At 41.2% G+C, this 23867-nt stretch overlaps 1 protein-coding gene across 6 annotated transcripts in view; it reads right to left on the bottom strand.

Moving 5' to 3' along the window:
• Window positions 1-23867, bottom strand: part of St6gal2 (ST6 beta-galactoside alpha-2,6-sialyltransferase 2) — a 97973-nt gene that overhangs the window by 55845 nt on the left and 18261 nt on the right. For all 6 annotated transcript variants that reach the window (XR_005488860.2, XM_063266832.1, XM_039083150.2 and 3 more), the window contains one exon: window positions 7248-8221. Coding sequence is in view for 5 of the 6 variants with exons in the window: in XM_063266832.1 (XP_063122902.1) it covers window positions 7248-8178 (931 nt within the window). In the remaining variant the exon portion in view is untranslated. The remainder of the gene's footprint in view (window positions 1-7247; window positions 8222-23867) is intronic.

Below are 23867 nucleotides of genomic sequence, written 5' to 3'. Positions count from 1 at the left end.
GGGAATACTGAATGGCTGAGAAATACCTTAATAAATATTCAACATACTTAGTCATCAGGGAAATCAAATCAAAACGACCCTGAGATTCCACCTCACACCAGTCAGAAAGGCTAAGATCAAAAACTTAGGTGACAACTGATGCTGGTGTGGATGTGGAGAAAGAGGAACAATACTACATTTTTGGTGGAATTGCAAGTTGGTACAACCACTCTTGAAATCAGTCTGAAATTTCCTCAGAAAATTGGACGTTGTACTGCCTGAGGACCCAAGTATACCTCTCCTGGGCATATACCCAAAAGATGCTCCAACACACAACAAAGTCACATGCTCCACTATGTTCATAGCAGCCATATTTATAATAGCTAGAAGTTGGAAAGAACCTAGACACCCTTCAACAGAGGAATGGATACAGAAAATGTGGTGCATCTACACAATGGAGTACTACTCAGCTATCAAAAACAATGACCATGAAATTCATAGGCAAATGGAATGAACTAGAAAATATCATCCTGAGTAAGTAACCCAATCACAAAAAACCACACATGGTATGCACTCACTGATAAGTGGATATTAGCCCAACAGTTCTAATCACCCAAGATACAATCTGGAGACCACACAAAGCTCAAGAAGAAGGACAACCAAAGTGTGGATGCTTCACTTTTTCTTAAAAGGGGGAAGAAAAATATTCATAGCAGGGGATAAGGAGAAAAAGTTTGGAGCAGAGATTGAAGGAATGGCCATTAAGAGACTGCCCCATCTGGGGATCTAGCCTATTATATATACATGTATGTGCACGTGTGCGTGTACACAGCCACCAAATCTAGATAATACTGATGAAGCTAAGAAGTGGATGCTGACAGGAGCCTGATATAGCTGTCTCCAGAGATGCACAGCCAGAGCATGCCAATTACAGAGGCCCATGCCAGCAGCAAACCATTTAACTGAGAACAGTATCCCTGTTGGAGAAGTTTGAGAAAGAATTGAAAGAACTGAAGGGACATGCAACCCCATACAAAGAACAATACCAAAGTACCAGAGCTCTCAGGGACTAAACCCCTACCCAAAGACTGTATATACATGGACCAATCCCTGGCGCCAGCTGCCTATGCAGCAGAGGATGACCTTTTTGGGTATCAATGGAAGGAGAAGCCCTTGGTCCTGTGAAGGCTGTACTGGCCCCCAGTGTAGGGGAATTTTTTGGGGGTAAGGGTGGGTGTTTGGGAAAGGGAACACCCTTATAAAAGAAGGGTAGGTGATAGGATAGGGGGCTTATGTCCAGGGAATAGCATTTGAAATGTAAATAAAAAAAATCCATTAAAAATAAAAGAAATGAAAAGCAGGGTTCTTTTAGCAGGCTGGTGTCTATGCCTACCATTCAGTCTATCTTTCTTGTAAAAAGTACTATATTTATGACTGAAGTTATATCTCTCAATATTAATGTTTTTATAGAAATTAAAATGAATGGGTATAAATCCAACAATCCAACTAGCTTGCCCCTTTATAACCAGTTCTGTATTGTTCTTAAAATGAGTCTTTATCTAGTAAACATTTTGCAATGTTGTTCAATGTCAATTTGAATACTCAGGAAACAAGTTGGGCAATGACCCTAAATACTGTTATATTCCAGTATAAATCATCAAAAGACCATATTGGTTAACAAACCATGGATCTCATCAGTTCTCAAGTGTGGGAATCTTCCAAGTTCCTAGTTAGAAGCTTCATTTTTATCATTGTAGCAAATACTGTCAGTTATATTTTCTAAGAGTGACAGTCTCATTTAACTCCTTTTCTGCGAAGGAAGCTCTGAAGTGTCAAGCTTAAAATAATTAAAGTCTGTCTGTCATTCATTCAATTTTTTAAATAGAAACTCTATTTCATGGCCTGAGTGGCTAGTTCATCCTCCAACTCTATCCCATATGGTTTTCCCATGCATAGGTGCCTTTTCCCATTTCTTTCTTTGTCACACAGGATCTGAAAAAACCTGCATGGAGAGGGCCGCAGAAACTACTCATTTTGACTGTTGTATCACAGCCATTTAGAGCAAACAAAGCACTCATTCATTTTAGTGTTTAGTGGTAAAGAAACAATGGTGACCAGTGTTACAGGCACCCCTTTCCAGATGTGTGCTCAGAAGCCAGCAGTTTTATCCTTCACTGCTTTCTTTTTCCAAGTATATATGTCAAAATAGAAAAGGAAAAGATTTTAAGATATAAATAAAAATTGACTTTTACCATGTAAAGAATGGGCCCTAGAAACCATAAATGAATCACAGATTCAAAGGATACAGAGAAACCCATTGAGAAATCAAGAGGGAAGAAAGAGACACCAAGCACTTGAGGGACTAAGGGTGCAGAATGACTTGGGCACAAGGCTGGTCAACAAATGTGACACCAACGCCCCAACCAGTTCTCCTAGGTAGACATATTGCCCAAAGCCATATTACCCACCACTGTGACACAGTCTCTGTGTTATGGTCTAATGAACATAACCCATGTCCTAAGCAATGGATATATTTCAATTAAGTTGGCTGTAATTCCAATTAATAAAATGACCCTCATAAATCTCCAGGCACTTAAATGCCTATTGCCTCAGGTGAGTGGTTCACAACCTTCGTAATGCTGTTGGTCATGTTATGGTGAACCCCAGCCACAGAATTATTTTCATTGCTATTTCACAACTGTAATTTTGCCTCTGTTATGAATCATATCTGTGTTTTCTGATATTATTTAGGTGATACCTATGAAAGAGTCATTAACTTTCACAGAAGTCATGACTCACAGGTGCCCTAGATAGACCAGTACTTAGTATCTTAAAATATTACAAGGCAGAAGACAGTAAATACCTTGGAAAGTGTGCTGGTCTCAAAAGTCACATGGTCACTTGTGCAAAGGAGGCACTTGTGGAGGCTGCTTATGTGTGAAGGCAGTCAGTAAACAGAGACAAAGGGCAAGCTGAAACCATCTACCCTAGCCATATGCACTTGGTAAATATACACTTGACTTCATAGTAACGCATGTTCAAAAGTTAAGCCATTCATTCATACTTAGAGGGAAAGAAGCATATCAGACAGTAAGTACAAGGTGAATGATGACAAGCTCCACTTCTAGAGAAGGCATTTCTGGGCCAGAGTAGAACTATGCTGACTTTACAACCGAACCCATCAAGGAGCAGCCAGGCATGCTAGAAGTCCTGGCATCAAGTCTCCATCTAGCCCTGACTCAGTCCTTGCTTCCTTCCCTCTTCTTCCTCCTGACTTGTACTGATCAAAAAATAAAATAAAACAGTCATAGCATGCAGTTTCCAGACACCAGTGAATGGCCTGCAGGGATAGGACAAAACATGAATTATCTCTATTTCTATCTCACTGCATTCTCCCTCTCCTCTCTGGCTTGCCTATGCTTCTTGATTTGTCTCATGCTCCAAACCCAGGTACATATGTGATGTATCTAAAATCTAACTTCCACCCTTTCTTTCCTTGCCTCAGACATCATTGCTATCAGTTCCTAGAGTCCCATCTGCAGAATCCATACCCTGCCCATGGGACTTTAGATGCATTTGTCCTTGGCGATGCTGATTTTACAACAGCTAAAACACTAAAATAGGGCTCTGTCTACAGCAAATAATCTCAGCTGGCACTGCTACTGCAATTAGTAATTGAAGTCTGGTTTTGAAAGAACAGGACTCTCTATGCACTGCCCTCCTCCCTTCCCAGCCAGCTTCTTTTCTGCCATGACCACTGACGACTCCTCCTCCTCCTCCTCCTCCTCCTCCTCCTCCTCCTCCTCCTCCTCCTCCTCCTCCTCCTCTTCCTCATCTTTCTCCTCTTCTTTCTCCTGGCTCCTATACTCACTAAAGATGTGCTAGTCTTATACTCTGCTGGAGCCTTGACCTGGACCAGCTACTGCAGAGTAGTCTATCTTGACCTCCTCTAGGCTCACCAATAAGTAACCCTCTGTGTGGTTAGGGCTGTGATCGGCAAGTATCTAGTGATAGGTGAGTGATCTTGGCTTTTTAAATGTAAAGTTACAGCACTTGCCAAATCCAAGACTTGCTTCTGAAATTACTTTGGGTTGTTGCCCTTTACTCTGCCTGCTACCTCCCATTTTCCACATACATGACAGTACTCAGTTAACCAATATCATGAACCCTAATCTTCCACATCAGGACTGTGATGTCTCTCAGGACATTGCTATTTTCTATGGTGCTATCAGTTCCTAGAGTCACATCTGCAGAATCCATACCCTGCCCATGGGACTTTAGATGCGTTTGTCCTTGGCGATGCTGATTTTACAACAGCGAAACCACTAAAATAGGGCTCTGTCTACAGCAAACAATCTCAGCTGGCACTGCTGAGGAATTGTCTTCATTTGTTATTGGGATGAGAAAAAGCTGTCTCAGAACTCCAGGAAAGAATGTTGCATGTTCCCAGAACAGCTCAGGCTACACACGCTGAGTAAAGGCAATGCTATCATCATACTCTCCAATCCCAAAAACTGTTCCACAGGTCTTGGTCTAACAGAATGAGGCCTTCAGAAAGGACTCAATGCTCACAAAGCAAACCTGTGAGAAAGCCAGAAGGCTGGATTTTTTCTGGAAAAACAAAGAAGTAGGTAATTTTAGTTAAAGAGGCTCCCTGGCAAAACTGAGGGTGGACTATGATATAGGACTACCTTGGATTTAAATTTTTTCACCATGTGAATCTTGATAGTCCCTTGGGTCTTCATTTAGCTAATATAGAGAGGGTAGTTTGAGGTTAGCTCAAATATGCCCGTCATTCTAAGGGTTTTGTTGTTCTTGTTTTTTTGTTGTTTTCTAAGAGCTATTAATGTCCACATAGGTTTGCAATGGCAACTTAAAGTAAGCAGGAAGGAGGCCAGCCCTTGATGTGTACAGTAATGGTCTTGCCACATCAGCTTACAGAGATGAACAGCTTTTGCCTTAAACAAACTGAGCACTGTTATAGTTCTATGACTTAAAAATTGTAGGTATAAAATCTGGACACATACTAAATAAAACAGAACAAACCAACCAAGTTAGCATATAGATAACCAAATCCTCAAGCCTGTTTGTCATCCAGGACATTTCAATTCTACTCATGAAACTGCACAGTTGAAATTAAATTTCGGTACTAGAAATTAACAAATATAGGTGGCCTTTCATGTTCCTCAGAAACATGGCTCTTGGTGACTTTCACAACCTTTTCCAAATTTTGAACAGAGTTTAAAGAGCTCTAGTCATGAGCATTTATGAAGAAATAAAGGACAAGAGAATTCTCTTTTATATGCAAGAGCCATTTGAGTATTGTATATTTACAATGCAGAGGTGTTTAAAGCTAAACAAAACCAGAAGAAAGTTACTGCCTGCTTCAAAGCATAATACTTAAATTCCTCTTCTGAATTTTAATAATGGTCCTCAGAAATGAGAAAGAGCTGCGGTGTTATTTCACCCTGGGGACCTCTAAACCACTGCTCTTTCTTAATAAATTGCAGGCTGTTCAGCTCTGGGTTTTGCTACAAGCTTATGTGACACATGGATAGTGTTATTATGAGCTTGATATAATGTCAGCATGGAGACATAGAGACCTCACACTATAAGTCCAGATTTGTTTTTATTGCCTTGGGTTTTTAACTTTAAAAATATTCCCAATTAATCTCATTCCCCAGAAACAGAGGAGCTGAGGCTGAGGTCTGGGTTGTCTGCCAGACACCACCACTCTTCAAGGACATAGAACTAAAGAATCTGTTTAGAAAAATACAAGAAACAGTGGATTATCCATCTATGATGAATGTCCTGTGAATGTCACTTTCTGACTAGTGACTTAGGATCTACCACCATCTGCAGGAGGACTGTAGTAACTGGTCTTTTGTATCCAGGCTTGAAGCTGAGGCTACATTTCAATGACATTTGTAGTCTGTGCTCACCAAAGAGCCGGTTAGGAGATAAATGCAGGCTTGTCAAATAAATTAATGATTTTTAAGGGCCAAAATGACTGCCTATGGACACAGCAATGGAATCAACATAATCAGGAGTTTCCTAGAACACAGGATCTAAAACAACCAGAAAGACAAGAGCTAGAGGAGGGACAGGGAAGAACAGTACACATCCTCTCTGGCAAAAAAGGGGTGAGAAAATGAATGCTGTCAACCAAGAACTGGGAATTCTGTTGGTGAGCCCAGGTCAGCCCATCTGTAACAGGATATAAGCTTCACTGTGGGAAATATACTTCAACCCTACTCCATGCCCTTCAACGAAGAGATTCTAGTCCTAACATCCTACTTGAAGGTAGCAGAGAATGTTGGCAGTTTACACTGTACATCAATCTGGCTATCCTATGAGGAGATCAGGTTGTCACGCTGAAGGAATGCCCCGCCGCCAATGGAAAACAGACTATCCTCCACATTGTACTGGACCTTGTCCAACCAGTTGAAGGCGTTAAGAACACACACATAGGTACCCCAAAAGGCTCTACATCAAGAATGTATCATAGAGGGGCTGAAGAGAAAAGCAAAAGACCAGGGCTTGGTTCCCAGAACCCACATGACTGCCTACAACCTTAACCAAACCCAGCTCCATTCTAGCCCCCACTGACTCCAGGAGTACACACAACACACTAAACACTTATTGGTATATAGGTAAGATGCTCAAACACATTAAAGAATAATAAATCTCTAGAGGATATTTTTTTAAAAACGCATCATTCTGACATTTCCCACATGCAAGCTCAGCCAAGTCCTTTAAATCTCTTCCCTCTCTCTCTCTGTATATTATTGAGCCGTTCTCTCCAAACACATAAGGTTTTGAGGACAGTGTGGCAGAGTAGATATCAGCCTCAGTATGGTCATGTTGCTCACCATCCTAGAGAAGGTCCCCACTGTACACATGGGCTGTGACCCAAACAAAGGGTTAAGCTAATAAAACTGTCCAGGACTACAGCTAAGGCTTGCCTAGGAACGGTATTCAGTAACAGCCAAGCTCTCCTCCACACCCTGAAAGCTTAGGCCTTGGGAGTTAAGTACCATCATTATCATTCTTTATGAGTGGCAACCCTAAAAGCAATCTCCAGCATCATTGACCTTCGCCTCCTCCCCCATATTCTTTCATTGCCCCGACCCTGATTGCTTTTTCTCAGCCACGATGACTATGTTTGTTAAGATGGATGAAACTGGCCCAGCATCAAAGGCACAGCCCCAGACTGGAAGTAGAAATTCAGAGAGCTCAGAAAGGGACCACTGCCCCACGGGACCCACCGATTTCCTCCCCCAAGGAGGAGTTCAGGATGGCTCCGGCAGACATTACAACTGCGCAGCTGCGCAAACCGCGGGGGTGCAACTGGCTCAGAGGGACCCCAGGTACCAGAGGCCGCCAGCCCAGCCCTGAGAAGGGCGCCTCTTTGCCGTCCAAGGTGCGCACACGCACACGCTTGCGCATCTCGCACAGCAGCTCTGGCCCTGTACGTCGTGCCTCACGCCGCCCCCGCCTGCTGAAGCGCACACCGTGCTTGTTAAAGGACATGTAGTAGCGCATGGCTTTCTGCAGGCGCGGGTTCAACATCTTAGAGGACACGGTTCCCTTCCAGAGCCGGTACAGGAAGGCTCTGGACATGGAGGTCGACAGCATGTCACTATCATAGGCTTCCTCAGGCAAACTGCCTCTCCTTGGGTGACGCAGCTTCTCCTGCTTGGGCTGACCAGGTCCTGATTGCCATGAGGACTCCCCCGGAGATGGCAGCCCCAGGGCACCCTGCCGGTGGTGGTACAACCCAGGCTGACCCGCAACAAAAAAGTAGTTGTCTTCCTCAGGATAGAAAGCACTTTGTGATTTCCTCCCGACCTGGGATGTAAAAAACTCATCCCCATTGTCAAAGCCATCTTGGGCCTGGTCCCCTTTCTGTGGGTCCCCAGGCCAGCTGTTGAAAGGGCTCGCAGAGTGGCCGTCCATCAGTACTTTGCTTGGCTCCAAACTTCTGGGCAAAGAGGGCTCCTGCAATGCACCCATGATGACCCTCTGCTTGCCCTGCACAGGCAGGAGCCCGCGGCTCTCCAGGAAGGAAAAGGAGCTGGGCATAGGTGCAGCAGGATTGCTGTTGGTGAAATAGATGAAAATTGCCAAAAAGAGGAGCCCCCAAACAAATATTGCAAAGAGCATTCGTTGTCGCCATTGCTTCAAGTGTGGTTTCATTGCAGATCTTTGGGGCCAGCACTTCACCTTGGGGTCTCAAAACCTGAAAAAAGACAGGAGTCTGATTAGCATAAGAAATTTGCTCAGACACTGCTGGGGCAGCATTTAATCCAAAGTAGACTGAAGGATGCGTGAGAAAATCAGAATTTTCTTCTCCCCACCTTCATACCTTCACTCTTGACTTCTGACAGGTAAAGTGTCACACCACCTCAGCAAAATCTTGAGAGAAATATTTCCCAAGAGACTCTGGACATGCCTGCCATTTCTATCTTGAGCACTCTTGTGAGGATCTATTGCTGTACCTTCCCTTTGCACCTAACAGAATTCTATTTAGGCAAGGCAAAGTTGGAAAATAAAGCAGTTTGCCTGCTCATATCTGCTAGCAGTCCATCAAAGTCTCAGCTCATACATTTTATAGGCATCAATGGTAGGCACTTCTAAATTCTTCATGATCTACGTGGAACATATCAGAAGTCCACCACTGTTAGTACTGAATAAAGCAATATTGGGTGACTGTGGCTACAGGCAAATAATGCAGGGTCCTTGCTGACTTCGGTGACCTCAAGGATAGTCCTACCTTTCTGCAAGCAAGACTGCAACCACCACAGCAACAAAGTAAACCAAGAAGAAATATCAGCAGTTATCTTGCTGTGCTCCAGTCCCTGCACTTAGCATTTGTCCCAAGTTATCTCTTGATCTTTTGTTCTCTGAATAAGACAGAGAGCACTATTATATCCATTTCCTAAGGAATAAGCAGGTCTACAGAGGTAAACCAATAAGCCCACAAACATGTATAGCAAGCAATATTATGTTCAAACCCATTGTGACTCTGGGGCTCACTAAACTTTGAAAGCATCTGTTCATACCTGCTCATATCTACTCAAGAAAAGTTATATTTTCTAGGTGTAGCTTGTCTGTCTGTGGTAAAGGAGCATTTTCACCCAAATTACCACTCACTGCTATACTTTTCTGTTTCCTTCTGTACCAGAATGACATGGCCATACCAATTACTGTCAAAACTTCTCAGTGCTTACTCTTTGTGTCCACGCATCTCACTAGAAAGTGATAATGGACAGTTTCCTGCAGTGCAACCTGGGAACATGATTTGAGTGCCATTTTCTATGTTACTCAACTAACCTGAATATATTAAGGACACAATCCATCACTGCTTCAGGTTATAATGTCCAACACAAAGCCCTAGGAGCCCTTTCTAGTATTTTGAGAATCAACTGGAAACCATAACATTACCCTCTATAACAATTATTCTATATCCACTGAAATTGTGGACATTTCTATTTCATTTGATCACTTGCTACCTGTAGGTGGTGCAAGTGGGGTCTATACCCATGAGATTTCCCTCACTTCAGATACCAGGCTTAGGAGGTATCACCAGGCCATGTTTCTGACAGTTCAGTTATCAAGCAGAAAGTTCCCACAATATCCATTAGATTTGATAATTCGCTTTAATGACTAACAAAACCAAGCAAAATGGTATACTTAATTATTTTAGTTTTATATATACAATACACACAAGGTGATAAAAGGAGTGATATCACTTCTGGTATCCAAAAACCTCAGTAATCATAGAGCTATATTGAGCTTCACTGTCAGCATTATAATGAAGTTGTGTCATACAGATATTATTGAGTGAATCACCATCCTCGAGAATAAACTCAACCCACAGTTTTCCTTTCCTTGTTGGAAGATAACGCTGAATTCTCAGCCAGAAATGTCATGTTGTTAGTCTTTCTGAAGTCCCCAACCTAGAGCTTTGTAGAAGGTTGTGATAGTGAGCATAGTCCTATCACAGGGAATCTGAATGCTTGAAACAGAATTTCAGAAAGGATCCTATGGCAAAGACTAAAGGAGTCCTTCAGTGTTCACAGGTGAACCACTACTGAAAGGATTGATTTGAAAGCCTGCCTTGCTGTTTCCAAATGGGAATGGTTTCACTGCTCTGGGCAGCAGTTTGAGTAGGTAACAGGAGAAAGATAACATCATTTCAGCATTAGCCTGTGAGAACATTTTTATAACCTACAGATAAAGGTGAGGTAGGTGAGGTGTGAGAATCAGGGGTATAATAAGATAGAAAAAACAGCTTTGAGCTCTTGGGAAGAAGCCAGACACCTCTGGCCCCAGATGCCATGCCCCATATGCTACATGAATTCCTGTTGCCTTATAATTTAGTGGCTGCAGGAAGCTGAGGTGAAAGACGTCCGAAGGTGAACCTGCTGAATTACACAGAATGATTCCCAAGATCACAGCCTGGTTTCATTACATGAAAATGCCTCGTTTCTTGAAAATGAGATGGGAATCCTTTTCTGTAAAGGGGAATAGCAGCTGGCACAGTAGGGAGGTAAAATAATGAGAAGATGTTTGGGTCTGCTCAGAAGAGAAGGTCCTGCAGAGTACCTAAGACCCTGTCCCCGTTTGTTCTTTCCTTCCTGATGTGCTCTACTGGAGAAAACTGAAGCATTCCCATGATCCTCAGAGCTCACAAAAGAATTAAAGATCCCAAGGCAAAAACAGCAGTTCTGCATTGGATAAGATGCACATTCCTTCTGACACAAAGTAATTATGCAGAGGTGGAAGTTTGCTGCCTCCACTCATGATCAGGCTTCAACTTTTAATAATTCAAGTCTTTCCTGCAGCTTTGATGTCTGCCAACCTTCTGTTGCTAATTAAGAGACCATTCACTAAAATGATCACATCTCAAAGCCAGTGGCAGATCTTCTGCCAGCAAAACACTCAGAACTCCCTGTTTATTCCTGACCTCCACTAGACACATTTATAACAGATCTAGGTCATAAAGGTGAGGGCCATCAAAGTTAAAGCACACGTCCCTCTTCATGTGCAAGGGAAACTTTTATGATGCATCAGAGAGCATATTTTCCCTACTATATTACATCCAAAATGTTATAATGGCATCATTTATGCAGAGTCATCTGTTGCACTCACTGCTCTAAGTTAACATTAGCTGGTACAACATAAATGGCATCAGAGACGGATGAAAGGCCCATTGGCAAAGCACCTGACCCCAGATGCCAGTGGAAGCTGCTCCCTAATCAGACCTTCATGTGTATACTGTCAATGAGGGTTAAATCACTGGAACTGTCAAGCGCCTGCCGCGTTCTCCCTGAGGATATCTGTGGCAAGATTGTCAGCACACTGGGCCAGTGCAGCTTACTCTGCCCTCCACAGCCACTCTCAATTATTACCTAGTAGCAAGGTTTTGATACCCAGGGGACTTTCTCTGTTATTGGCACTACCTTTGTCCTCTTCCCACCCTTGTTTCCACTTCTGTGTCTTGTCTGGACAAACATGTAAGAAATTTCTATTTTTATGTAGAGAATCTATCCATAACCCCTAGAAATTATTCTGATTACTTTGCTCATCTAGAAAGCTCAGTGGGTTCCCTTAACTAAGATATGGATTCCCTTTGCAGACGGAGAAAATAAAAAGAACTCAGCTGTGTTCAGGATAATCATAATTAGACCGAGGAATGCTTAAATTCTTCAAAGCATTCTAAAAGAAAACATACTGTGCCAAGGACAAAATTTACCATGTTGTTAGATAAAATTATGAAATGTAAACGACTCGGCAAACACTACACTGAAGCATGGTGTTAACCCAGATAAATTCCTGTTTTGTTTAAGGAAAAATTGTTTAGTTACAGTTAACATTTTTGCTTCTTTAATGAAGTCACCCCTGAGCCCCGAGATTGACAAACATTATCAACGGGTTTTGTTTTTGTTTTGATTCAGGTTTGTTGTTGGTGCTATTGGAGGTTAATATACTTTTAATATATTTGTTGTAACCCCAATAACCAGGTTTTTTGCAAGTCTCAAAAACACTCATTTTTTTTATGTGTGTACCAAAGAGTTGTCTGAACCAATTTCAAATCTAAGATTTAATTTGTGAGCTACAGAAGGACGTCCATGTCTGAATGGTCTCCATGACCTTAGTCCTTAAAATTAGCTCTTGTTATCCCTGAGAAGAGACTCCAAACACTCACAAAGAAGATAAAGTGCTCCAGCTAGAATTCATCTATGCCCTCTCAAACTCACAGCCCCTTTTACAAATAGCCCTTTTCCTTACTTCACTTTATTAAAGGTAAGAAAGTGTCTAGACTACTAAATCGAGAAGGATAGAAGTCCCAGCCTAATTTTAAGCCATATTCAAGAAAATAGAAGGGAAAGGTCAACCAGGTCAAAGAGCATTGTGGTGATGGGGCACTAGCTCCCTTTTAAGGAGTACATCAAAACTTTGTCTCTGGAAGGGCTGTCCCCCTTGATAAAGAGATCTCTTCTCTGTGACACGGTAGGAGTGTGAGAGAGTAGAGATGTCAGAAAGGGATGATATACTCAAAGGATTTGGCAAAGGTGTAAGTTTTCATAATGTGTGCTACTACTCAGACAAGCTACAGTGGAGATAACTGCAAGCCTGCTATATGTGGCAGCCACATTTTACTCCATTTTAAACACTCAGGGAGAGTGGGAAGGCCTATGGAACATTCATCACCTGTGTTTATCAAATAAAATGATTGGAACTAGGAAAATATAGCAAACATAGGAAAGCCTATGTTCCTAACTGTTTAATAGGATGGCTTTGTTGGTATATGTTTCCCTACAAGGAGGGTCTGGATGGCTCCAGGAATACATATGGTTAGGTGTTGGACTGTGTTTTTGCTGAAGAATCAGGCAGATAGGAAATGGTATTAAAGGGAGATTTGCATATGTGAGTCTCTCAGGCAGCTTTCACTGGGGCGGGAGCAGGGGAAGAATAAATGATTTCAGAAAGCTGTCATTGGTTATATTGTATGAAAACAAAATAAGCCACCTAGTGTAAGGGTCTATTCTCTTCCAGAAACAGCATTCAGGCTTTGAGTACAATGTCTCTTTGTTTTACAATCATTAGCATTCAAATATTTACAGTTTACCCCAATAATGTTCCAAGGCTTTTAGCTGTAGCTGTCAATTTGATTCAGGACTATATGTTTATTTATTTTACATATTCACTTTACATTCCATTCACTGATGCTCTCCCAGTCACTCCCTCCCACAGTCCTTCCTCTTCCCCTAACCACTCCCCTTCTCCTCTACAATGTGGGATGCCCTGGGTATCCTCACACCCTGGCACATCAAGTCTTCCAGGCTAGGCACATCCTTTCCCACTGAGGCCAGAAAAGGCAGCCAGCTACAAGAATGTATGCCATTTATAACTTTTGGGATAGCCCCTGCTAGAGTTATTTGGGAGCCACATGAAGAACACGATGCACATCTAATACATATGTGATGGGAGGCTTAGGTCCAGCCTGTATATTCTCTTTGTTTGGTGGTTCATTCTCAGATAGCCCCAAGAATACAGGCTGGTTGACTCTGTTGCTGTTCTGTGGAGTTCCTATCTTTGTTAGAGCCTGCAACCCTTCCTCCTATTCTTCCACAAGAGTCCCCAAGCTCCATCCACTGTTCAGTTGTGGGTGTCTGTGTCTGTATCTGTCCAAGTCAACTGCTTGATGGAGCGTCTCAAAGGACAGCCATATTAGATTCCTGTCTGTAAGCATAACAGAGTATCATAAGTCGTGTCAGTGGTTGGCAGCACTGATGTTTAACTGTACAGAAAATATGAAATTGTAAACCTGCTCTTGAGACTTGAAAGATTTACATGGACTCTTAAAATAGAATTAGGTTTGGATGTAACATAGAGATGGCCAAAGTTGGCTCTTAAAAGTGAGTTCTGTACGAGCATGGACTCCAACTTTTTTTAAAAGGCAATGATGTAACTTTAAATTTTCAAAGTCTCCTTTTAAAGATGGTTCTTAAATGTGTTAACCTCCCTTTTAGCACATCACCCACCAGAGGTGGTAGAAAAGAAAGAATACAGGGAAAGTGGACCTATTTAGAAAGGTTCTTTGGAGCAACTCTGTCAGTGTTATCTGGAAATTGGCAGTTCACATCACAGGTTAGTAAAAGCAGCCTTAACCATTTGCAAATACTTCACTGATACATCACTAGTCCAGGTCAGCAGAGTTGGGATATCAAACAGGAATCACCAGTAGTGACACTACCTAGTAGAGAAGAAACAGCCAGAGCAGCAGAACCTTCCAGTTTCTGCCTGATCCCAGAACATAACCCACTCCATAGCTTTCTGTACCCAAATCCTGTGGGGGAGAGAAGTGGACTCTCATAAGTGCAGACAATCCTGAGAGCTCAGGGGAGACCTCCATGTCTTCTAACATTCTTGGCCCATTCTTGCCTAGTGACTTCTGCATGCAGGAACATAGGAGTAATCAGCTGCAGGAACCTTCTGATTTCTGCCTGAGCCCAGAGCTGAAAACCAGTCACCAGAAGTACTGACACACTTGGAAAGAAAAGGAATACCAACTCTTCTGCTCCAAGCGACCATGCTGGAGGCTTCAAGACACACAAACACAGGAGCAGCACTCTGTTCCCAAATCCTGCTGAAAGAAAACAGGTGTACAGGAGTGCTGACAAACAGGCTTGCAGGAGGGTCAAGCCAGTGTCAGAGAAAGCAAGACAAGCTAACACCAAAAGCAACTTGACATTGAGAGGTAAGCACAGGAATCTAAGCAACAAAAAAACAAGACTACTTGGCATTATCAGAGCCCACTTCTTACAGGAAAGCAAATGCTAGATATCCAAACACACAAGAAAAGCAAGATTTGAATTTAAAATCACATTGCATGGTGATAATAGAGGAATTTAAGGAGACCATAAATAACTCCCTTAAAGAAATGCACGACAACACAGGTAAACAAGTAGAAGCCTTTAAGGAGGAAGCACAAAAATTCCTTAAAAAATTACAGGGAAGCACAACCAGATGAAGGAATTGAACAAAACCATTCACGATTTAAAACTGAAAATATAAACAATAAAGAAATCACAAAAGGAGACAACCCTGGGGATAGAAAACCTAGAAAAGAGATCAGGAGTCATAGGCACAAGCATCAGCAACAGAATAAAAGAGATAGAAGACAGAATCTCAGGGAGAGAAGATAGCATAGAAAGCATTGACACAACCATCAAAGATAATGTAAAACACAAAAATTTTCCTAACCCAAAACATCCAGGAAACTCTCCACATAATGAGAAGATCAAAACTAAGGATAATAGGCATAGAAGACAGTGAAGACTCCAAACTTAAAAGGCCAGTAAATCTCTTAAAAAAATTATAAAAGAAAACTTCCCTAACCTAAAGAGATATCCACAAACATACAAGAGGCCCTCAGAACTCCAAACAGATTAGACCAGAAAAGAAATTCCTCCTGACAAATAATAATAATAAAAAAACCACCAAACGCACAAAACAAAGAAAATATTAAAAGCAGGAAGAGAAAAAGGTAAAGTAACATATAAAGGCAGACCTATCAGAATTACAGTGGACTTCTCACCAGACACTATGTAAGCCAGAAGATCCTGGGCAGATATAATACAGAACAGATATAATGCCAGCCCAGGCTAGTATATCCAGCAAAACTCTCATTTAACATAGATGGAGAAACCAAGATATTCCATGAAAAAACCAAATTTACACAAAATATTTCCACAAATGCAGCCTGACAAAGAATAATAGATAGAAAGCTTCAATACAAAGAGGGAAACTACACCCTAGAAAACGTAAGAAAGTAAACTTACAACAAACCCAAAAGAAGATGGCCACAAAAACATAATTCCACCTAAGACAACAAAAATAATGGATTCATGCTCCATTATGTTCATAACCGCCTTATTTACTATAGTCAGAAGCTGGAAAGAACCCAGTTGCCTTTCAACAGAGGGATGGATACAGACTCAACTATCAAAAACAGTGACTTCATGAAATTTATAGGCAAATGGATGGAACTAGAAAATATCATCCTGGGTGAAGTAACCTAATCACAAAAAAACACATATGGTATGCACTCACTGATAAGTGAATATTATCCCAAAAGCTCGAATTACCAAAGATACAATCCACAGACCACATGAAGCTCAAGATGAAGGAGGGCCAAAGTGCAGATGCTTCAGTCCTCTTAAAAGAGGGAAAAAATATTCACAGGAGGTGATATGGAGACAAAGTTTGGAGCAGAGACTGAAGTAATGAATGGCCATTCAGAGTCTGCCCCATCTGGGCTTCTAGCTATATACATACGGACACACACACACACACACATACACACACATACACACACACACACATATACAATACATGCTACATAAAGAAAATTAGGTGATGGGAAAATAGACCATTCAGTTAAAAGCTTATGGTAATCCTCCTGTTTTCCTCTTGTGACCCTGTGCCATGGCTCTCTAAACCTAGATCCCACTGAGACAAAGATGGTCTCCAGGAGTGCTGACATTCCGGAGAGTGCAGGTGAGACCACCACATCTGCTCTGAGGGACCCGAAGAGAGCCCTCAGGACACAGGAATCAAGGATTAGTCTGGAACAGGATCCTTCAGGTTTCTACCTGCACCCACAGATCACCCGTTGCCACAGCTCTCTGTACCCAGATCTCATTGAGAGAAAGCTGGTCTCCAGGAGTGCTGACATTCCTGAGAGTACATGTGAGACCATGACATCTGCTCACATTCCTGACCCAAGAGGAACCCACCTAGAGCCCTCTGGACACAGACCCATACCTAAACATGTAGAAGAATGCAGATCGATCCATGCTTATCACCCTGTACAAAGCTTAAGTCCAAGTGGATCAAGGACCTCCACATCAAACCAGATACACTCAAACTAATAGAAGAAAAACTAGGGCAGCATCTCGGACACATGGGCACTAGAAAAAATTTCCTGAACAAAACACCAATGGCTTATGCTCTAAGATCAAGAATCAACAAATGGGATCTCATAAAACTGCAAAGCTTCTGTAAGGCAAAGGACACTGTGGTTAGGACAAAACGGCAACCAACAGATTGGGAAAAGATCTTTACCAATCCTACAACAGACAGAGGGCTTATATCCAAAATATACAAAGAACTCAAGAAGTTAGACCGCAGGGAGACAAATAACCCTATTAAAAATGGGGTTCAGAACTACACAAAGAATTCACAGCTGAGGACTGCCGAATGGCTGATACACCTAAAGAAATGTTCAACATCTTTAGTGCAAATCAAAACGACCCTGAGATTTCACCTTACACCAGTGAGAATGGCTAAGTTCAAAAACTCAGGTGACAACAAATGCTGGCGAGGATGTGGAGAAAGAGGGACACTCCTCCATTGTTGGTGGGATTGCAGACTGGTACAACCATTCTGGAAATCAGTCTGGAGGTTCCTCAGAAAATTGGACATTGAACTACCTGAGGACCCAGCATATACCCAAAAGATGCCCCAACATATAAAAAAGACACGTGCTCCACTATGTTCATAGCAGCCTTATTTATAATAGCCAGAAGCTGGAAAGAACCCAGATGCCCTTCAACAGAGGAATGGATACAGAAAATGTGGTACATCTACACAATGGAATATTACTCAGCTATCAAAAACAATGCCTTTATGAAATTCATAGACAAATGGTTGGAACTGGAAAATATCATCCTGAGTGAGGTAACCCAATCACAGAAAAACACACATGGTATGCACTCATTGATAAGTGGCTATTAGCCCAAATGCTTGAATTACCCTAGATGCCTAGAACACATGAAACTCAAGACGGATGATCAAAATGTGAATGCTTCACTCCTTCTTTAAAAGGGGGAACAAGAATACCCTTGGCAGGGAATAGAGAAGCAAAGATTAAAACAGAGACAGGAGGAACACCCATTCAGAGCCTGCCCCACATGTGGCCCATACATATACAGCCACCCAATTAGACAAGATGGATGAAGCAAAGAAGTGCAGGCAGACAGGGGCCAGATGTAGATCTCTCCTGAGAGATACAGCCAGAGTACAGGAAATACAGAGGCGAATGCCAACAGCAAACCACTGAACAGAGAACAATGCCCCTGTTTAAGGAATCAGAGAAAGAACTGGAAGAGCTTGAAGGGGCTCGAGACCCCTTATGAACAACAATGCCAAGCAACTAGAGCTTCCAGGGACTAAGCCACTACCTAAAGAGTATACATGGACTGGCCCTGGACTCTGACCTCATAGGTAGCAATGAATATCCTAGTAAGATCACCAGTGGAAGGGGAAGCCCTTGGTCCTGCTAAGACTGAACCCCCAATGAACATGATTGTTTGGGGGAGGGCGGCAATGGGGGGAGGGTGGGGAGGGAAACGCCCATAAATAAGGGGAGGGGGAGGGTTTAGGGGGATGTTTGCCCGGAAACCGGGAAAGGGAATAACATTCGAAATGTAAATAAGAAATACTCAAGTTAATAAAAAAAAAAACAACAACAACAACAAAAACTATCATTAGGACAAAATTGCAGCCAGCCAACAGATTTGGAAAAGATCCTTACCATTCCTATATCTGATACAGGCCTAATAGCCAATATATAGAAAAAGATCAAGAAGTTAGACTCCAGATATCAAATAACCCCATTAAAATTGGGGTGTAGAGCTAAACAAAGAATACTCAAATGAGGAATATTGAATGGCTGAGAAGCACCTAAAGAAATGTTCGACATCCTTAGTCATCAGGGAAATGCACATCAAAAGAACCCTGAGATTCTACCTCACACCAGTCAGAATGACTAAGATCAAAAACTCAGGTGAGAACAGATGCTGGCTAGGAAGTGGAGAAAGAGGAACACTCTTCCATTGTTGGTGGGATTGCAAACTGGTACAACCACATTGGAAATCAGTCTGGAATTTCCTCAGAAAATTGGACATTGTAGTACCTGAGGACCCAGCTATACTACTCCTGGACATATACCCAAATGATGCTCCAACATATGTGGACACATGTTCCACTATGTTCATAGCAGCCTTACTTATAGTAGACAGAAGCTTGAAAGGACCCAGATGCTCTTCAACAGAGGAATGGATACAGAAATTGTAGTACATTCTGAACTCCAGGGACAATGAAACCTTTCCTGTTGCAACTGTTTTTCCTTTTTCCACTCCTCAGTTCTTCCTAAACAAAAGAAGTCCTCAACCCACTGAGACAACATGATGCTGGTGTGATAGTTTGCCACAGGGTGTGCATCCCAAACTGTTGTGCATATGGTTGTTTCAGGTGTGCAGAAAAACAAAACAAAACAAAACAAAAACAAAGAAACAAAACAAAAACAAAAACAAAGAAACAACAACAAAAAAACAAAAAACAATAACAAAAAACAAAACAAACAAACAAAAAAAAACAAAAAGTGCTGCATGGCATGACTTACCAGAGAATAGGTAAGGTCTGGTTCACAGTGATGTTAAGTAGTCAAGAGAAAGAAGTGATATTGGGGAAAATACTTTAAATTAGGGTATTTTACCAAATTCATTCAGTTTTCATTATATAATCCACTGTCAATATTTAGATCCAGTAATTATATTACAGTGGTACACTATGATGTTATGAAAGCACTAACACCTTGTCCTTAATGATGACTCATCCATAAAAGTAAAGGGTGAGTCAGTCTTGTCTTCCCAGGTAAAGACCATGAAAAAGAAACATTACATTTATATTAAGGCACATATACAGAAATATATTTAGTATGTAAAATAGGGCTTTGAGGATACTTCGCAGTTAAATTTTAAGTTCTGAACTCTGAGGCTCTTCTTTGTCCTCAGGCAAACTTTGAGTAGCACTGGCTGAGTGGGTGCCAGTAAGAGTCAACCCTACTATGGGTGGAGAAGCCCGTTAGGGTAGGCCAGGTTTTTCTTTTTCAGTATTCTCTTCCAATTTGCACCGGGTGATTTTGTGCACAGGTGTACAGGAAGCCTAGATATAGATCACATTCTCACCTACTGCTTTTTTCACTCATTCTTCTTCAGAAAACTAAGCACCTACTGCAGAATGCTGAACAGATAAAGAACATCTGGCCCTCCATATCCATGAGCTTAGCATTTATGAAGAAAATCAACTGTAGATTGAAAATAATTTAGGAACATAATTGTAACTTAACTGACCACATAGAAGCCTATTATTCCCCTGTCATTATGCCCTAATCAATACAGAATAACAACTATTCACCTACACTAAATTTGGCATTGTAAATCACCTAGATGATTAAAGTATGTAAGAAGGTGTATTCTCTGTAGATGCTGTGTCATTTTATATAAGGTACTTATGCATCCACAGATATTAGCAAGCATGAACATCCTATAATACTCTTGTGCAGTGACCAGGGAAGGACTGAGTAACTTTTTCTAATGGAACAATGATGTGGGAAAATTAGACCCTAATGACACACGCTTCATACCATGCACATGCTTCAGTGATCCCTTATTGTTGGAAAGAGAGAATAGAAATTGGAACAGAAGAGTCAGGTGCAGTGAAAGGTCTGGAAAGAACACCCCATGCTTAAGTAACTCCCACACAGTAGCACTACTGTGCTGTTCTGGTCCTTTGCTAAGCTCCTGTTGCCCATATAGAGTTTGCAGAGGCCTTTTCTTCTACCTGATACCTTCCTTCTCTAGGCTGACATGGTTGTCTTTTGGTTTTACCGAAATAGAAGTGTTTTGCCAATTCTCTTTTGTACTGTCTGCCCAGGCTTTGTTTTAATTTTTGACACTGTCCGTGAAATTACATTTGTTGTCCACTTTTCTTCTAGAGTGAGTATAGACTCCCTTGTAGACTCATCCCCAGTGCCTAGGACAGTTCACCAGGGTAGGAAGTTGGAAATGAAAGAAGTGGCTTTTGATAAGACTGATGGACATAATTCTATCTAGGGAAGGTCATAAGAAGATTGAAGAATTTAACTTGGGAAGGAATGGATGTTGAAAAGTTAGATTCATGAATGGATTTCAAGTGGGGAAACTTCAACAATGAAGAGCTAAGACAGCTAAGAACTAGACATCATGCACTGTAATTTGGTAAAGTTCTGGTTTATTTAACATCCCCTTTCAAAGACGCAGTCACCTGTTACCAAACTCACAAACATAAAATGAATTGGACATGCTGCTGTCTGTAAAGCATATCATTATGTCAAGACTGTCACGACACTTGTATTGTGGGTGTACTGAACACAGAAGATTGCAGTGCTCTCCCTGGATCTCAGTAGAGACCCTTCTCTATACATGATTTTATGAAAACACCTTTGAAACACTGCACCTATGACTTTCAGAAGTCTAAATTGCGATACATAGAATCAGCAAAAAAGAGAAAAATAATGTACAGCCACAACTTTGACCAATCACACAGAATAGGCTGGGGGGGGGGGGTTAATCTGCTTTTGATACATTAGTAGTAGAAGTAGAAGAGTAACATAAAGATAAAGTAATAATCCTGGTTAAATAACTAAACTTTGCACTTGAAACTCCTCACGATAACACAGATATAGCACAGCAAAGGAGAAGGAGGTTCTCTTCAAACCACAGAATCCAAGATTTCCTATCCACCAGTGGTGAAAACAGGTTTTTCTGAAGCCTACCCTTTTTCTTTATTGTAAAGCTCTCTGGCATGTTCATAGAAATCGCCCACTTGTGCAGTGAGGAGAAAGCTCATTCGCAAATACAAGAAAATGTTGATTTACAGAGAGAAAATTTGGTTAAGTATCTAAAATTCAGAATGTGCCAACGGCTGAAACTTCAAGGGACTGCCCCACCTCCCAAGCATAAATTTTCAACCTTGACTTCTGTAAATGCTTTGTGGTAAAAATGAAAAGGCACAAAATATCTGGCACATAATTGCCTTCATTCTGTCTATAAGATACACACAAGTCATAAAACAATTCCATGTTTAGACATGGGTCTCTTTTCCCAAGAGCCCTATTTGCATATTTTAAAAATCCAAAGTCAAAACCATCTGAAATCTGAAGTATGTTTGGTCTCAATCATTTCAAACAAATTTTTTCACACCATACACATGCACACACAAACACGTACACCTTGGGAATTTGCTAAATGCCCAGATACTATGCAAAGGTTTGGGAATTAAATAGACAACATAGAATATCTTCATCAGTTGAAAGACTGATGATGATAATCAGCAACATGGTCTTCATGACATTTGATTCACTTGAACACATTCTATAAATAATTGAAACAGTTTATGCTTATTGTGCCATACTCTTTTTTTTTTTTTGGTTCTTTTTTTCGGAGCTGGGGACCGAACCCAGGGCCTTGCACTTTCTAGGCAAGCGCTCTACCACTGAGCTAAATCCCCAACCCCAATTGTGCCATACTCTTAACTAAGTATATAGATGACAACCAATTAATGTATGTATCTGAATCAAATATCCATTGTGAATATGCTTCATATTTTTGCAGCAGAATTTATTTATTCACTCAATAAATATCCTTTGCAATCCACTTATATTCAGACATAAAATAGTAGATATCATTCCATAGGTGACACACAGCTTAAGTGACGTGCTAAAGCCACTGCCATGCACCAATGAGCAACCGTGATTTTCATGAGTTGCCTTTGCTCATTTTATTTCTGCTCTTGGAACTATTTAAATAAAAGCCTTTTTTCCTCCTCTGCAAATGTTTGCAGAATCTATTTTACTTCGACTTTAACACAGCTTTCACTACACAAAAAATACACATGCCCTAGATTGCTTTTTGAAAAAGGAAAATGTTTATGATGTCTATCGAAGAAACACAGAATTCATCAGTCAAGTTTCATTTAAAACGTCAGAGGAGTTGGATAAAAACCTGTTTCTACAATTCATTTCCAAACAATGCAAGACTCTTTTTTTCTTCCAAGGGAAAAGTATACTCCCCAAAATGATCTGACTCTTTCAGAATGCAATGTTCAAGTCATATATGGCTACTTTGAGTTTACACCACATTATATGCTTTCTGGTTCAATTTCCTCTTTTGTTAGAATGAAATTTTAGTTTCAGTTCTTTAATAAGATCAAGTCTCAGATCTAAATAGAATCAACAGGGAAGCAGGCTGAGAAGAATAGAAGCTGCATTCGAACCGAGGGACAAATATGAAGCAGTATGTGGGGCAAACATCCCCAAATACAGACAGCCATGCAAACAAAAAATGTGAGCAAATGTTGGGCTAACCAAATTACTGAGTATTTAAATCTAAAGGATTTGACTTGCAAAATGCATTCCTGTTGTCCCAAGGTCCCCAATAAATGAATATAAGGGCAGAACCATGGAAATGTGACTTACATGAAAATATTTTGTCTTAGACCAAAGAACAAGCTATCAGTAGAGTCATAGCTTTTGGAGCAGATATTACAAAGCTCTGATATTCTCATCTTTGTGGGAGAAGGACAAAATTACACACGGTAACTCAGCTAGCTGGATACAGATAAAAAGAAAGCACAGGGATCTGAAATCATGTTCATTCTCTTATCCTCAGTTTTGTTCTGGCAGCAAGCAATGGACAAAATGACAGAAGTACTCAAGGCTTCTGTGTATATGAACCCATGATCCAATGGGTAGATGAGACCATCAGTGGTGTTCCAGGACACAGTCATATGTCACTTAATGATAGAGATACACTCTTCGAAAAGTACCACTAGTTATGTTCAGGGCTGTGCAAAAACCTTAGTGTGTACTTACTCTAACTGAGATGGCTATGACTGCCCCTAGGTGCTCTAACTTCAAAGTGTTCACTGTCATATAATGCAGCTCCCTGGGGGTGGAAAGGTTACAAAGTAACTGCAGCTTATGAACTATT

Source organism: Rattus norvegicus, chromosome 9, assembly GCF_036323735.1.
Source record: "Rattus norvegicus strain BN/NHsdMcwi chromosome 9, GRCr8, whole genome shotgun sequence".
Lineage (NCBI taxonomy): Eukaryota > Metazoa > Chordata > Mammalia > Rodentia > Muridae > Rattus > Rattus norvegicus.
This window is presented reverse-complemented; position numbering and strand designations above follow the sequence as displayed.